General features: G+C 24.9%; 1 protein-coding gene across 3 annotated transcripts in view; it reads left to right on the top strand.

Moving 5' to 3' along the window:
• Positions 1-3,160: 3,160 nt before the first annotated feature.
• The window catches only part of LOC100212250 (N-chimaerin), a 45,290-nt gene continuing 29,458 nt past the window's right edge, over positions 3,161-18,992 (top strand). Inside the window, exons 1-5 of one of the 3 annotated variants that reach the window (XM_065810840.1) lie at positions 6,553-6,686; positions 6,765-6,918; positions 8,320-8,361; positions 8,455-8,507; positions 18,798-18,832. In XM_065810840.1, the coding sequence (XP_065666912.1) occupies positions 6,765-6,918; positions 8,320-8,361; positions 8,455-8,507; positions 18,798-18,832 (284 nt within the window). In that variant the 5' untranslated portion in view covers positions 6,553-6,686. Of the gene's footprint in view, positions 3,292-6,552; positions 6,687-6,740; positions 6,919-8,319; positions 8,362-8,454; positions 8,508-18,797; positions 18,833-18,992 lie in introns of those variants that run through there. The other 2 variants (XM_065810841.1, XM_065810838.1) reach the window with 2 other exon arrangements.

Genomic DNA, 18,992 nt, shown 5'->3' with positions numbered 1-18,992 from the left:
AATTAGCCTCATCAGAGATGTCAATGAGTTCCAAATTATTTTTTCCACTAGTGATATTTATAACAGGTTAAACTTCATCAGAAGTAACAAAATGGACATGACTGGCTCACATTGATTATTTATAAAGGTATCATTTATATTACATGGTGGATTAACTAACTTTAAGAGGGTGCAATAGTGATCATGCTACAATAACAGAATCAAAAGCAGAGTCAATAAAAGGTGGGAGGCTACATATACTGCTTTGTATACAAATCATAGTTGATAAGAAACTAATATAGTTCTTTGATTACTTTTCTGCTTTTATGGCATACAAAATCTTTTTATGTTATAAAAGTAAAAATTTTTTTTTTTTTTTTTACAATAATGAATAGCATATTTATACACAGCTCTTGCATTTTTGATAATGTAGAGGGTTAGCCCAAATTTTTGCAGAATGCATCTCTAGCAGCCTTATGAGCAGCCATCTTTAGATGTAATTTGTACAAACTGACGTAAGTTGCTTTTTCTCACAACTGGATTTTGAATATTTAAAACATAACAAGTAATGAATATTTAAAAAGAATAAGACATAATGAGTCATGATATTGAATTTGATATTGACATGAGTCTCTCAATTAAACACATCATTAGTATATTCTCCCTTCATTTAATCTTGACTGTTTTTCTAAATTATAACTGTTATAGCTACTTTTACTTCTTATCCTTCTGTTGCAGATATTTACATATTTATATGCGTGTATGAATGTGAGTGCGTATTTATATGCATGTATGCATTGTGTATATATATGTGTGTATGAGTGAGTATATGTTCATATGTGTGTACGTTTAGATATATTTATTTATCTATATGCGTTTATTTAAATGCATATATATATATATTTGTGTGTGTATACATATATATATATATATATATATATATATATATATATATATATATATATATATATATATATATATTTGTGTGTATACATATATATTTGTGTGTATACATATATATATATAAATATATATATATATATATATATATATATATATATATATATATATATATATATATATATATATATATATATATATATATATATATATACTGAAAAAACTGAACTAAAACTGCTAGTTCTATGTCCTTGTATTGTTATTGTTTTGGTATTATTATTGCTTTTAAGATTAACACTATTATTTTTATTATTGTTATTGTTGTTAGTAGGGCCCTTCAATTTGAGATTTGATTTGAAAAAAATGATTCGATTTTTCAAATTATTTCTTTGTTTTTTATTGTTTTTTTCATACATATGGCGTTAAAAAGTTGTTAAATTATTAACATAAAAATTCAGCGGTATAGAAATTTTGTAACGTAATTTAATAAAATTAATTGCCATCAGAGATTTAAACAGAGCTGTGCAAAAATTAGTAACACGTAAACTGTTTTGTTAAACCTCTTTTTTTGTTTTGCTTCTGGACTTTTTGACTTTCACTTAGAGTAATTTTAAATTTGAAAATTTTTGAGTGCTACAAACTGGAAATAAAGAAACTGTTAATTATTTAACTTCAAGCTGAAAAATAACTTTCAAATAATTGGTAGTTAAAGAATTCTTTGATAAAAACATATGGAACCAATTATATCATGACCATAAAAAGTTACACAAAGAAGCTTCTAAGTATTTATATGACTCCTAATGAAATTCAACTTGAGGGAACAAATTTCTTATCTGAAACATGGAATTTTAGATAAAATGTTTGAACATGTTTCTAAAGATTGTACCCTATCAGAGTAAAGAATTTTAGATCAGCAGTTAAAATTTGAAATTACTGCATACGCCAAAGAGAAAACACTGGGACTTTCAGATTGTCCTATTCTCTACTAGAAGAACAAGCGTAATATTTTCTCTTTATTATCCAAAGTTGCACTTAATCTTCTTGCTGTACATGCTACAAATTGTTTATCAGAAAGAGTTAACTCTGTGGAGGGAGGAGTAATCGACAGTAAACACAACAGCCTTGCCAAGCAAAACGGGTAATTTAGGCTAAACAAAAAGCTTATTTATACAACATTCTAATTGTGTAACTGTATATTGTAAGAATATAGAGGCAAAAAAATTTTTTTTTCAATAATTGCTTTATACTATCATATGTCCTTATTCCTCATTTATAACTGTTTATAGTCGTCCCTCACTATTTTAAATATATGTAGTTATTAAAATTAAAAATATAATAATTGATTGAACCAGACAGTCATTGGATATTTTTACCAAGCAATTAACTCTTGTGTGAACTACAATTAATATTTCTACAATTAACTACCTTAAACTCATCTATGTAGAGTGAAGACACAGTTTTAAACATAGAAGTGTACTCCTCTTTAATATCTGTTGAAAAATTATTAAAATTTATTTTGGTAAACCTTCTGCAAGTTGGATGAGCAGTTGAGGAAGAAAAGAGATCAATTTTAAGTAAATATAAGTAATTGGATGAGTTGAAGCAAGACAACGATCAAACCAAGAAAAGTAGTCCCTAATCCTCACCAGTAAAAGTAAAAGAATTGTGGAGAAGGCAATTATTAGCAATAAAAAGATGTTCATCAACACAAAATGCAAAAAGGTTTTTACATGGAGATATAAATTGTAAATCACAATTAAAGTTAGTAATTACTAATTTAACATTAATAACAACTTTACTTTTTGTGTTGGAAATAAAAGCTTGTAAATTATTAAGGCATTCAAAAATTATATTACATTTATTAGATTAACATATATGGTGTATCTGGTGTTATATAGCTGTGACATCTATGTAGACAGTATCCATAACAGAAGAGGTTAATAAAATCCAGAGTTTTTTTAAAATAATTTTCCATGAAGCTAATGATTTATAAAAGTTAAGTAAGATACCTGAAACATCCGAAGCAAAACAAAAATCGTTTATAAAATAAGTTATTTTTAACATTTAATTGTTTTTTATCTATTAATATTTTTTATTTAATGTTTAAACAATATTATTTTATAATGTGTTATAAAATGTACTTTTTTTCATTTTTAGTTAAAAAATGTTATATATTTTTGAGAAAATTAAGAATGTTTATAATTTTTTTTTAACATGATTGTTATTTTTGAAAATTTCATATAATTTTACTTCATTTGAGAAATAAGCCTAATTTCAAATATTTAAAAAAATTTTTGTATAGAAAATTTTATCTAATGCCAAGACAATATAAACTACAATCTATTCCTCAAGAAAATGAACTTATAAATGAAACAACACCAGCATTCAAAAAGTTTCCATCTGTTGTAGAAGGTTAGTCTATTTCTTAATTCAATATTACAAATTAATGTATATATTTTTTCAAATTAATAATTATTAAGTTTATTATTTTTGATTATGTATTAATGTATTATATATAAAATTTTGAATTCACTATTATTATTTGGTATAAAAAATGTTTCTGAGATATTCAAATTTAAAAAGATTACGTACTAAAATTTTTAACACTAATTTAATTTCTTTTTAAATGTTATATGTCTATAAACATATTTTGATATGAAAATAACACGTTCAGATATATTATTATGGAGCAATTTGTGTTCAGATATATTATTATGGAGTTGTATTGTGTTCAGATATATATAATTTAACATGTTCAGATATATTATTATGGAGCAATTTGTGATTATCTTAGAAATATCCTTTGAATAATGTTCTTTTCTATAAAGTTCATTTTACTGAAGCATTTCAAAAAATATTTCATAACACTCTGTTATGTTCACATTTGTTTTCAGATAAATCAAATTGATTTATAAAACATAATATTGGAATAAAAAAGTTTTAAATCGACATATTTTGACATTTAAAAATTAGGGTTATTTATTGACTATTATATATATTATGATTTATTTATTATTGGATTATTGGACATTTAAAAATTTGCATTTTAATTAATTTGCCAAATTTTTAGTTTTAGTTTAAATTTGTTTAAACATTTTTCTTTGACAAAAGTTTGTTGATTTGATATGGCCATAAATTTTATGAGCCACACAAAACTAGTTACTACTTAGATTTTATAATTAATTATTATTGTCAATGGTTTGTTAGTTTTTCTGCTTCACCGAATTTTCTATGATAGATTAAATATTATAATAATTTTTTTAAAGGAGATCCAAAATTTATCGTCAACAAGCGGCATTTTTACTTGTGACTTAATTTACACTAAATAATTCTTTTGTCACTATTAGTTCTTTAAATTAGGTTTTAAATGAAATGGTTTCTAGCAAATTGAAGGAAATGAATATATGTGCTACTAATATCTGTATCAAGTTTTAATCCATATATTACACATACTGGATTCTATGTTGAAAAAAATATTTGGCTATGCCATAATGATAGTAGAAATACTATCATTACGGTATAGCCAATAGAAATCATACATTATTTAATATTAGTAAATCAGGTTTAGGTCCATTCTTAGTGTTTGATTGACAAGATGATGTAGGTTAAACCAGTCTTGAAGAGTCTTTAATTTTTTTTATAGCTTTAGTCTCTGGGTTTATTAGGTCTTGCATGTCTCTGGACAGTTGTTACAGCTTTTACTTATTCTTAGCATGTTGTTTTTTTTGGCTCCATTTTCCGTAAATTTACACCATTTATTATTTAAATCTTTTTATTTATTATTTCCGTTTTCAATTTTAAGTTAAGAAAAACAAGGTAATTGTCCCTTGAGCTAGAGTCTAGTGTTCTACACACTATATTCTGTTTCAGTTTTTTTTTTTTCAAATTGAAAGTTAAATTTTATTAGAAATTGTTGTATTTTGTTTTTTATGTCAAGTTCAAGCTGTGCTATTCTTTCTCTTTTAAAATTAGAAAACAATTAAAGTAGTTTATAAAAAATAAAAGATAAGTGATGGGAGTATATTGCAGAACAGATTTCCTAGATTATCTAGCTTAAAATTTGTGTGTGTGTGTATATATATATATATATATATATATATATATATATATATATATATATATATATATATATATATATATATATATATATATATATATATACACACACACACAAATTATATATATATATATATATATATATGCATATATATATATATATATATATATATATATATATATATATATATATATGTATGTATATATATATATATATATAAAGTTTGATAGTATAAGTTAATTTTATTTTTAATTAACCTTTTTTTTTAAGTAGAAAAGTAATATTTTTTATTTAAAATGTCATAAAACAAAGAAATGAAGTTTTTTTAATAAGTTACTATTTGATAATCCTCAAGGTTACATGTTATTACATGTTAACATATTCTTATATTGTCAGACAATAAGTATTTAAACACTGTTATTAATTAAGAATATTAGTCTTTCAATAGAATGAAAAAATTTAATCAACACAGAACAAATCAGAGAAAATAATTTGCAAAAAAATAACTAGTTTAAATAATTTTTTGGTGATATTTATGTGATTTATTTATTTTTAAAAAAAGTTATAAATAATTTTTAATAAATGGTTTGATAATGATTGAATTCTAAACAATTGCATAAAATGTTTGTGGTTTTTTTAATTGAAATTTAATTGTCAATTTTTAATTAGCTTTAAAAGAATTTTTTAATGTTTTATTAAAGAATTTGTTTTTTGGATTCAATTTAGTGCACATGTTTGTATAATAAAACTGCAAACATAATTATATTATCACTTTCATATTTTTTATACTTTTATTATATTTTTTTTATAATATTTTTCCATTTTTTAAATGAACAAAAAAAAAAAAAAGAAAAGAATAAATATTTTATCTTTTAATGATAATAGTTTTTTAAGTTAATTTTTAAACTTGGATAAAAAATTGTATGCTTAGAAGTTAATCTTAGTTAAATAACCCATCATATTTTAAGTTTTATTTACCTGATTGACCTTGTTTACTTTTTTGACAATTTTTTTTTCACATTTACAAAAGCATGTGTATGGTGTTTCTGGTTAACATTTTCTTTGTAATTGCTATAAACATCCATTTGAATTTTTTGTTATGCTATAAATCTCTTATTTTGATTTTTTTCTCAATGATTTATTTTCTTTATTAACACAAATGCAATAATTGTTGTAAAAGATTAATATTGCTACATGTTATATTTCATCTTGGATTAGCTTTTTTTGTTATTGTTGTTTGATGAGCTATTCACGATTGATTTTTTTTTTATTAGGTGTATTTTAAAAAATAACACCATCATAAATATAATTTTTTTTTATAATGTGAATTTATTTATAGCCATTACAAATGTTTTTAAGTATTTTATTTGTTTACTGAGAAAATAAGGGAAATGAACTGCTCTAGGTTTACTATAAGTAATGTCAATATTGTCAATATTGGCAAACAAACTGAAGATTGTCTTCCATTAGATTGCAATATAATGTATCATTTTTTCAACATAATTTTTTTCAAAAATTTAGTTGTTTTTTAATATATAAACTATTAAGAATTATGTAGAAAATTTAATTAATAAAAATGAAAACATTTGGTTAAAATAATATTGAAAAAAAACACACAGATAATTAAAATAGATCTAAATGAATAAAAAAAAAATATTTTTTTTTTGTGCTTCCTGTATTAAATTCAAAAACATTTAAAAGTGCTATTTTTTAATCCTTGAAAGACATGCAGATAATACTGGCACATTAGGTAAATTCAATTACATGTATTATGTTAAATTTAGTTTGTTAGACATTAAATTTCCTATTTAATTCATATTTTTTAAAGATGATAGAAGAAAATGATAAATCAAATGGTTTTAGTAATATTTCAAGCTTTGTTAGACGCTCTTTGCGCAGGGGGTCAACAAGAAATAAACAACATAGTATGTTGCCCCCTGAAAAGCCATTGATACCAAATGCTAATGAAAAGTTTCAAAATGGTGAGCTTTATAGGATATTCAATAAATATATATTTATTACAGAAAATATAATAATATTTATAACGATATATGTATAACATATTTATTTCAAACAGTTATATATATATTATAATTGTTTGAAGTATAATTTTTATATATTTCAAACAATTATTACATATATATATAAATATATATATATATATATATATATATATATATATATATATATATATATATATATATATATATATATATATATAAATATATATATATATATGTATATATATATATAGATATGTATATATATATATATATATGTATGTATGTGTGTATGTATATGTGTATGTATGTATGTGTGTGTATGTGTATACACACATATTTGAATGCAGTATTAGATGCACACTGGTGGTATTATACTGAAATAGGTAGCTATGGGGGCTTCTGTACATACATCAACTGACTATCTAGGTAAAACATTCAAAGACCCTAAATTGACTTTTTTTTCTAAAAAATTAAAGCGCACAAAATGTATTAAGAAATTGTGTCCTAAGATATTTTATCTGTTGTTATACAGTTTTGAAAAAGTGTTTTTCTTTTTGCATTTTTTTAAGTCAAAAAAATGTGGGTATTTTTTTTTTGCATTTTCTTGGTTTTTTCGGCAAATCTATGAAAAGATGATTTTGTTAGTTTTGAAATTGCTTTGATTTGCTCACCCATAAACAATTGCCCCCTCATTTAAAAAAAAACAAACAGCTAAATTGTGAGAAAGCAAACATAAGATGATAATGTTGTGTTATGAAGTTTAAGTTATTTGAAATAAGGAATTATTTTTTTTTCAAACGACTTATTTAAATTTAATTGATACTTTTTTTTATAACAATATTGTTTAATTTATAGCAATATTGTTTAATTTCAAATTAATCTTAATTAAAATGCAGTACTTTAAAATGCGCAACTGACATAATTTAACTTTTAACAATATAAATATGTATATTGAGTAAAGCTACATTTACTTACGTTATGCTTTTCTGTTACGCAACAAAATCTCATAACAAGACCTATATATATATATATATATATATATATATATATATATATATATATATATATATATATATATATATATATATATATATATATATATATATATATATATATATATATAAACATACTCATGAATAAAAATTTAATGAAAATTTTTTTCTAAAGTATAAAAAAAAATATTTTTATAAATATCTGAGATTGTGAGATTTTTTCTAGTCACAGTTTATAATCAGGAAGCTAGTCAGCTAGTAATCAGGAAGTAGTAAAAAGTATACAGAAATCGATAAATTTTCAATCCTTTTCAATATTTATAATTTATAACATATCGTATATTATCTAGAACAAATTTGTTTTTTTTACTATTTTTGCTGATTTTAGAGAAGCCTTCAAATCAAGTTGAGCCAGTATGGAAATCACACTGTAAGTCTTTTTTAACTTTATTAAATGTTGAAATAAAATTTTTTTTTTTTTTCTAAATATCTGAGATTATAAATTGTTTTGTTTATTGTGCAGTGTATCAAATGCAGCTAAAGGCTCCAAAGCCAAAAAGAGTAGTATGTAATACAGTAAGTAGAATAACATTTGAATTTTTTAAAATTATTTTTGACTGTTTATGAATACTTTTGAAAATCTAGTTATCTTAAAAATCATTTTTTGTTTGTTTTGTTTTTTATCTACATTCACCACAATATAACGAAAATAATTTATTTGAAAAAAAATGTCTATCAAAAATGGTTTGGATTTTCAAAACCATTATGCTTTGTACAATTATAACCTAAATTTTAAAATTGTTTTGTCAACGTCTTTCAAAAAAAAAGGGGGGTTAAATGGTTGGTCATAGATTTTTGGTGTTCAAGATTAGTAACTTACAGAGATGGTGCAAACTTTGAACTTTGTAAATATTGATACTGGTATCAACTAAGAATGTTTTACAAAATATTACAGTGATCAGAGCCTGGGAACAATATACACCTGATAATTCAGGACCCACTATTCCAAATGTGGAAAGAAGAAAAAAATTAGTTTTTTTTTGTAGTATCTTAAAACAGATCAAAATTCATTGAAAAAATATATATTTACCTAAAAAAATTTCTTATCTTTTAAAAATGGCAACCTAGTCTTTGGAAACCCCATATTTGAAATACGATATATTTAAGGGGGTTTTCAACTTTACAAAGTCATAACTTTTAAACATTAAAATATTTATTTACTGAATGAGAGTTTTACAGATGATTTTTAGTTGAATTCATAATTGTAGAGTTTTTTTTGAATGCTATTATTTCTCCCTCCCCATACAATTATTTAAATCTTTGAGCCCTTAATGTTTTTTTTTATATATATATACATGTTGTTTGTATTAGTGTAACAATACATATCTGGAGTTTACTTCAAACTGGTCTTTTAGTGTATATTCAATTGTTTTTCAATTAGAGAATAGTTTAAACAAATTAAGTTAATGTTTACATTTATATTTATTTCCATTTACAATCAATAATAATTCCAAAAGATACACATATGCATTATAACATAGTTAATTTTAAAGTAAAACTGTTTTAAAGAAGGTATATCAGGAGTTGTACATAACAGTGGCTTTGAGTAGGTTTTGCGGATAGTCTATAAGGCTACTAGAAACTTTGTATCCACTCTCCCAAAACTGTTTAAAATCACTATGAACAGATTCAGAGGCCTGTTCAGATTAAAAACCCAATCCTTTATTTGGATTGGATTTTGACATAAGTGAAAGAAATTTACATGTATGCTTGATAAGAGCATGCATATTTGGTAACACTCTTAGACCAAGTTTGACATAGGCATCTTTGTACTCGTTAATGGTTGACTCATATTCTGGTAACAAATTAGAACCAAGACATGCAACTTTAACAGATTTTAAACATTTAAAGGAATCAGCTATAGAAATAATATGATCATCTTTTTCCAGTTTAAACGAATTTGTTAATTCTTCTAACAAATGAGTATTTTTTGAACATTCTCCAACTTTAAATTCACTACCATGCAGCTTAGACCTTTGAAAACCAAAATTTTGGTTCCACTGGTTTTTTGATAAAATGACATCTATATATTGCAAGATTATTACAAATTCTGTTTTTCCAAAAAGTAGATGAAGTTGCATTAGAGCAAGAATTTCAATAACCTTTATGTCATCAGGCAGATCAACTAGTGAAAGGTTAATGTAATTAATATAAGATGAAGCTAAAATTTTGAATTTTTTTTTTAAATTGATGTGAGCATTAGCTGATAGGCGGATACTTCCCAGAGTTCTGAGCTCACCATGAGTTTGAAAATCTAGCATTTTTTCTTTTCTTATGTTACACCGAGCAAGGATGTGTTGATGCTGCACTTTCAATTCCAAAAAATATAGTGGCCAATTTCATACCAAAAGCACAAAAGTATTTAGCTTCAAAAAGGTGATAATTTAATCAAGATTTAAATGAGATTCAGCTACATTTTCTGTCAAGCCAATCATTAACAATTCGTTTACACCACTATCTTTGTATTTTTTTAATGCCTATTCCTTCCTCATAGCTAAACTTTTTTTTTTTTGACATTATATTCTGTCACTTTTTCTATAATGTTTAAACAAATTTTTAAGATCTGCCTACTACCTCAATGGCTACGTTTAGAATGCAGCCCTTGGAATTAGGAAAAATGAGGTTGGCAATAAATTGCTGACCTTAATTTGATTGAGGTCAGCATCTGGTCCGCAAAAATATTTCAACATAAAGGTTTTACCATAAAATGCAGAAACTGAAAAAAAAGTCAGCAATTTTTTGCTGACCACAAACACTTTAAAAGGATCCCAAAATGCCAAGACAAGTTGTGTTCGTTTTAAAGAAAATGATAAAAAAAATGTTTAGGCAGAATTTTTTCAAGTAAAACAAAATAATGAATATATACCAACAAAAACAAACTTTGTTGTTTTACTCAAAGCTCACTGTCTCCACATTAGCCAATCTCTCAAAGTCTTAAAAATATATGCTGCAATCTACAGACTTAATAATTTATTCAAGCACGTTTAATTCCAAAGAGTTTTAGTAAATGGCGTCATTGTAGAATTTCGATAAGAAATCTGAAAATTTTTTTTTTCTGATAAAATAGTAGAATTTTTTAAAATTATTATTATTGATTACAAAAGAATATTTCTAGTTACTTATTTTATATAAAAGTTTTTTTCATCATAAATTACTGTAGAATTTCTTTAGTTATTTTATTTTCTAAATTTCGCAAAATTCACATTAAAAAAATAAAACATTTCAGATATATTAAGCTCGTCTATTGCTATAAATTATTTTTTGTGTTATAAAATAACTAATATTTATTGTTATTAAATGATTATTATCCTAATTAAGATTCTGTTAAAAAAATTATTTCTATTATTTAACACTATTGCAGGCTGCTGACAGCGGCTTTTGATTTTTTCAAATTTTAACTGCAAACCGCTAGTATCAGCTTTCAAGTATGCTTCACAATTTATCTTGTTTTGTACATAAATTTTCACTCTAGACACATGTAATTTGTTTGTTCTTAAGGTTTGATTAATTCTCTACATTATCAAGAACAAATAAGAGCCATATTGTGTTATTATAAATAGTAATTACTTGACAAAGTTAAAAAATCTTGAGTAATCCTGACTTAAAAAAACTTCTTTAAATTTAGTTGTAAAATAAAGCAGCATTAACACTGTAAAATTTAACTCATAGAAGTATATAGGTATTTAGCTAAGTAATTAAAAAGTTTTTTTTTTGTCTCAAAAAACATTCCCTTTACACATTAAATGAGTTTTGTTTTAGACTTAATGTTTTAATTACTATTTATAAAACAATGGTTTTAAGCACTTTGTATTTCTTATTGTTCAATGATGCGTGTTAAAAATTTATTTAACTAATAAGTTCATTTGTTTAGCTTTCTATTGATATATAGTTTTAAAGAGATTTACTATTCGAATTTTAATTAGTTGTCAATGTTATGCCTTCCAAATTTTATTCAAAAAAATGTGCGGTTGCAGCGTAAAGATTTTTGTTAAAACGGCTGGTAGCGAAAGAGTTAACCTTATGAAAGTTTAATTAACAGCATTTATTTGCTAAACTTTTTATCTGGTATAAGTATTCTCGAAATACTTATTTAATCATGCGAGAATATATTTAATGAAATTTATTCTATAAAACATGTATTGCTTATTTTTATTTTTAAAATTGAACAATTATTAGTCAAGATTGCAAAAAAGTGTAGCATTATCGTGTAAATTGAAATCGTTTAATGAAAAACTTTTTATTGTCAATTTTGGTAGTTTTTTGATTTGTAATTTTAAGAGACAGGTTAATATAAAATCTTTATATATATAAAACTGTTTCTTCATATAAAAGTGTTTAAATTGTATACAGATTTTTTTGATTTGTAATTTTAAGAGACAGGTTAATATAAAATCTTGCCAAATGCAACATAAATTGGGAAGTATTTAATACAATATGTTTTAACGCGCGCTGCGACACATTGACAATTTTAATCACCATCTGTCTTGAATTATTGCCATAAAACATTATTTATTGCTTTAATTAATAAAAAGCTATCTGTAAATTTGTTAAGTTTAAAATCTATAAATATTTTCTAACTAAAAATTTAAGAATTTGTAAAATGTCATTTTGATAAGAGAACAAAAATGTCATATTGATAAACGGCTTAGAAAAAAAGTTCACATTGTTTACATAAGTAGAAAAAAGATTCAGAATATATAATAAGGTGATCAACAACTTTTTTGAATATTTATTATATTTATTATGCTTTAACATAAAAATCTTAAATTGGTATTGTAGATTATCCTCCTTGGGCTAATTGCCATATAGAGGCCACATTAACAAGGCCCGCAAAGACTAGTTCAGCTCCAAAAGGAGCGTCATAACCCGCTCTAGGGACCAAGAGTAAGGTGAGTTTGAGAAGAACGAAGATATATTAGAGTGAAAGATAAAAGAAGTTGTGTTGGAAAGATAGCATAGAGAAAGCACACAGTGTTAGAAGTTGCAATACATACTGTTAAGTAGGTCAGAGTAATTCCATGTCAAAACAACCAGGCCATGTAACCCCATGTCCTTGGATTTTCTTTATATTTTTACCAAAATTAGTACATTATAAAATAAGATAAATCCCAAAATTTCAGGGTCTAACTCCCAACGGTTTGTGAGTAATGGTTGTTATAATTTTGGCTACTATTATTGTTTTGGTCATTTTCCGCCATTTTTAAATTTATATTTCTCCTTATAAAACCAAGTCTTTAAACATGTGAATTCTAAAAATAAGTGACTTAGTTAATCTCTAGATGAGGAATTTGAATATATAAATAAAAAACTCATTTTATAATTAGAAAGTACCTAAATATCAATTATAAATGTTAAAATAATGGACTCCTGCTCCAGTAAAAATTTTAGGTGTGTGGTAAATTTTTTAGGTTTAAAATTTCAAATTAGATCATTGTATGTTTTGAAGAACATTGTGTGAAAAAATTATTTCTGCCAAATACACAGTTTTGTAAATATTTTACTTTTGTACTAAAAATGTTTATATAATTGCAGGGGTGGATCCACGATTTTTTGGTTTTTGAGTTAAATAACTTCGAGGTAAGTTCTATACTCCAAATCTTTGAATGTTCATACTTATGTCATTTAAGGATGTTTTGCAAAAAACGCTGCAAAGAGCCTGGGAACAAAAATGCCCTAAAAAGTAGAAATCAAATGTTGGAGCCTCAGGTGCTCACTCAGTATGTGTATGTGTTTATCATCAAAATGCAGTTCTTCTTTTATATGCAATGAAATGGGATATAACTTATAAATATTTAATAAAAAAGGTTCATTTTCAGTTAAAAGTGTGTTTAATGTATGTTATAAGTTAGGAAATCTAAAAAAAGATATCAGTTTATACAGAAATTAAATTTGATATTTTACTTTAAATTATTATTATAATGATTTTAATAATTATTTAATGATTATAATAGAACATTTAATAGTAAATTGTAATAAATAAACTTGTTTTTTAGGTGGTTTGTGACATTTCAAAAGATGTGTGTATACTTCATAGATGTTTGTGTTGCCCAGGAACAGATGCCTTACAGCTATTCTTTAAGAGCTTGAAGAACTTGATTTTGATGATGAGTTAAGTTTTAATCAGTGGCAAGGTACTGGCAGGACCCAACTTGTCACACAAACTGAAACTGTTGAAACTTATATAGGTTAGTAGTGAAGTGTATTGATGAACTAACAGCTCACTCGTATATTTCTCAATGCCAAACAAAGTTTCTTAAAGATTTAAAACTCAAATTGAATGAAAAAGAGTGTATCATGATTTGTGACTTTTCAGAAAATTATGAATTTGTTGTGCAAGTAGTTATCGTTTGTGTAAATCTGGATGCACCCTTCACCCAGTTGTTTTATACTATAAAGTAAATGGCATTATTTTACACAAATCATTTTGTTTTATGTCTGATGATACGATACACAATTTCTGTTTTGTCTATCAAGTTTAGACTATTTTATGTAATTATATCAAAGAAACCCTTCCTTTAATTTTCAAATTGTATTTCTTTTCTGATGGATGAGGACAGTATAAAAATTATAAAAGTTTTCTAAATCTTTACTCAGAAGATTTTTTATTGGATGCTGAAATGGATATTTTTTGCAACCCGTCATTGCAATTCTACTTGTGATGCAATAGGTGGTACAGTAAAACGAACAACAGCAAGAGAAAGTTTGCAACATCCAAGGAAAATCAAATACTAACAATCGATGCAATGTTTGAATTTTGCACTCAAAAAATGCTCACAATAAACCTCTTTAAAATTAATAAAGAAACTATGGTTAATATTAGAGCTACACAAAATAAACGATTTGAGAAGGGAAAAGTAATACCAGGAACTCAAGGATTCCACCATTCCATACCAGTTTTGAAAACATCTATGTTATTTAAGAAAACTAATAACGATATAAATCCAAAATCTATTAGTGAAACTAAAAAATCAAGTTACCAAAATTTAAGTTTGATAAATTTTAAGCTAATGCAGAAGTACAAATATTATGCATGTACATATGACTCGTTTTGGTGGATTGCAGTAGTCGAAGAAAAAGATGAAGAATATAATGATATAAAAATGAGGTTTATGCATCTACATGGTCTGTCTGAACAGTTATTTTGGCTGTAAAGGATGATTATTGTTGGATACCAATAATTGTTGGAAAAAGATTTTAACAAAATTATTAAGTATATATTTGTAAATCAATAATTTTTATAATGGATATATTATAAAAAATTGTATATCAATTCAAGTATGCATCATTTTTATTTAGTTTGAATACTACTATAAGCGAAATATGCTATATTTGCATTTATAATTGATATTTAGGTACTTTTTAATTATAAAATGAGTTTTTTATTTATATATTCAAATTCCTCATCTAGAGATTAACTAAGTCACTTATTTTTAGAATTCACATGTTTAAAGACTTGGTTTTATAAGGAGAAATATAAATTTAAAAATAGCGGAAAATGACCAAAACAATAATAATAGCCAAAATTGAAACAACTATTATTCACGAACCGTTGGGACTTAGACCTTGAAATTTTGGGATTTATCTTATTTTATAATGTACTATGGTAAAAATATAAAGAAAATCCAAAGACATAGGGTTGCCTTTTAAAAAAAAATTGTTTGTTTTGATGTGGAATTATTTGTCGCCTAATTAATGTACGCCAACAAAGATTTGATTGGGGTTCACTTGTTATGAACTCTTCCTCAACTTTCTTTGGCGATCTATCTTTGAAAATCTTAAATTTATTTGGTTCTTGCGCACTCGATACACTAAAAACATTCTTTTGTTTAGCTTCTTATAAAATTTATAGGAAAATCATAAGATTGATAATAAACGCTTATTTTAAAAAACAAATAAAACAAAAACAAATAATATTAATTCAAAAGAAAAAAAATCCTACAATAATGTTTTTTAGTAAAACTTTTTGGAGTTTAACGCGCTTGAATAAATTATTAAGTCTGTAATTTGCAGCGTATATTTTAAAGACTTTGAGAGATTGGCTAACGTGGAGACAGCGAGCTTTGAGTAAAACAACAAAGTTTGTTTTTGTTGGTATTCATTATTTTGTTTTACTTGAAAAAACTCTGCCCAAACTTTTTTTTTTATCATTCTCTTTAAAATGAACACAACTTGTCTTGGCACTTTGGGATCCCTTTAAGGTCAGCAGTTAGGTCACCATTGCTGAATGCTAACCCTAATTTCAAGGGCTGAAAATGTAATCCTTTGACAATTTTTTCTCCTTAATTATTGCGTCAACTAGTTCTTTAATGTTTTTACAATAAACCAATGATCTGGGGTAAAAAATAATATGTTACATAATAATATGTATCATCTTAATTTAATTTCATTACTTTCGAATCTCTTCTCTTCCAGCTTCTAAATATGTTAAGAACTTTGGCTTCCTGTCTATTTGAAAGTCCACAAGTTTTTTTAAATTTATTTATTTCCAAAATAGGGTTTTTTTCAACTGGAAAAAATGCTTTTGCAGAGCTTTTCGATTGTTAAATGGCAAGTGCTTTGTCTTCAACTGCAACCTTGATTTTAGTTTCAGGCTCCTCAAATTTTCTTTCTAATATTTTTGAGCATTGAAGTTTGACACCTCTTGTATCTTAATATTAAAAGAAATTTACATTCAGGTTTTAAGTTTTTTATATTTCAAATATTTTATATAAATTTCTAAATTTTATTTTTTAAATATTAAATCAAGAATAAAATGTTTGCCCTACCTTTATCAAATTCTTCTGTTAAATTTTCTCTTCTCATTATGAGAGTGCAAGGGTGGTGTAATTCTTGCCCAATGCCTACCCGGCACCTTTTACATATTTTTATCGTTCCAAACACAGAATGACTGGTTTCTGGTAAGAAAATTAACTTTAAGCTGCATGATGGTCAATTTAAAGTTGTAGAATGTTCAAAACTGCTGGAAAATACTCATCTAAGTAAACCATTTGACTTTTGAGTCTAACGGTTTACTCATAATAGTGTTTTTATCTCCTTTTTCAAGTCTTTCTAATGCTTTTCTATATTTAGTACAAATGGCATTAGAAAAGTTTTCATTGTTTAAATCAAATGGTTTTAAAAAGAACTTATGTGTTCTGTTTAATGTTCAGCTTCCTTCTTTTACTTCACTCATTCATGATCCTTTTGAAAAACAAGTTAAGCAGGCTCTAATGTCTTTATGATATTTTTTATTGCTTGGCATTTTGAGATGATATAAGCAATAATAATCAGTTTTTTTAAATGTTTTTAAAACTATTGCAGCAGATAAAAAAAAATTCATAATATCTATTAATAAATTTTCTTGCAGTTTACCAAAAGGAAGATACTAAACAGAGGAAAGGTAGTTTTTAGTAAAAAAATTTACTTTCCTTGATCACCATTTTTAAATAATAAGAAATTTTTTTTAGATAAATTAATTTTTTTAATGAATTTAGACCCTGTTTATGATACTACAAATAAAAAAAACTTTTTTTTTCTTCTTTCCACATTTTGGGCAGTGGATCCAGATTTTTCAGGTGAATATTGTTCCCAGGCTGTGATCACTGTAATGTTTTGTAAAACATTCTTATTTAATAACAGTATCAATATTATAAAATTTGAAGTTTGCACCATCTTTGGAAGTTACCTATCTTGAACACCAAAAATCTATAACCTGCCAGTTTAACACTTTTTTTTTTAAAAAAAAGACGTTAACAAAATACTTTTAAAATTTAGTTTATAATGGTACAAAATATTGTGGTTTCAAAAATGTAAACTGTTTCTGATAAACATTTTTTTTCAAATAAATTATTTCTACAACAGTGTGTCAGATGTTATGTTATTCTATTTTCATGGTTTACACATTTTGTTACAATTTTTCACATTAGTACTTTTGGTACATTACCAATAGTAGTAGTGATCAGTTACCAATAGAATCTGACCATTTTTCTGTTTTCAAGAATTAAGTTTGTATGTTTTTTATTTGGGAAATAATTGGTGTAATAGGCTCACATACAAATGCCAAATTTACAATAATGTAGAAATTCTTAAATTTTAAATAAGACATGACTCCATCTTAGCTATTATACATCATAGCTATCTGTTCAGCTTCTAGCAGAAAATACAAGTATAAAGGAAGTAAACTGTTTTCCGTGAAATTCTGGTAAGTTTAACCAGTGTGCAATTACTAAAACTCTTTTAAATTATAACTGAATTCTGTGAATAAGATTTAAAACTGCTTAAAAGCCAAAAAAATTGCAAACCATAACAATTACAAAATTGTATGGAAAACACTGTAACTGCTGAAAAAAAAAAAAAATTCATAATTTCCTACAGCCTTTTCTGTTTGTTGAGTAAACCCTTTTATTGAATTATAGCTTGATCTCTCTTAGATTAATTGAATCATTTTCTGAGTTATATTTTGAAACTAACATCTGGGTATCCAGTAACACCTATTTTATACTTTTTTGTTTGTTTCAATTCTGTTTAAAAATTAGGATTAAAAATAGAAGTTATCAACCTTAATGGTTAATAATTAATAATAATTAATTAGCTTTTTTGAAAATTAAAATATTGCACAAGATTCTATGAGAAATCTTTTCCAAACTTTAAAAATTTTTAAATTATCTATTGTTGTTTTGTGATAACTAAGACAAATATCTTTTGTTGTTGTTTTGTGTTAATTAAGAAAAATACCGATTGTTGTTGTTTTGTCTTAACTAAAACAAGTATCTTTTGTTGTTGTTTTGTGTTTATGGTGTTATAAGACTTTTTTTCTTTTTTTTTTAGGTTCTTGAAAACAGGCCCTCAATATATGGAAAAGAGTAAGTAACTGAATTTACAGTTATAGTTTTTTTTTTTTTTTTATGTCAATTACCTCCTTAAGCCCATCAAGGCCACTACAGTTGGGGAGACTACTTTTAGTTGTTGTTACAACCCTCTCTTAACTCTATAACAAGTTGAGTAAGGTACTACCAGGAACGT

Source organism: Hydra vulgaris, chromosome 11 (genome assembly GCF_038396675.1).
Source record: "Hydra vulgaris chromosome 11, alternate assembly HydraT2T_AEP".
Taxonomy (NCBI): Eukaryota; Metazoa; Cnidaria; class Hydrozoa; order Anthoathecata; family Hydridae; genus Hydra; species Hydra vulgaris.
This window is presented reverse-complemented; position numbering and strand designations above follow the sequence as displayed.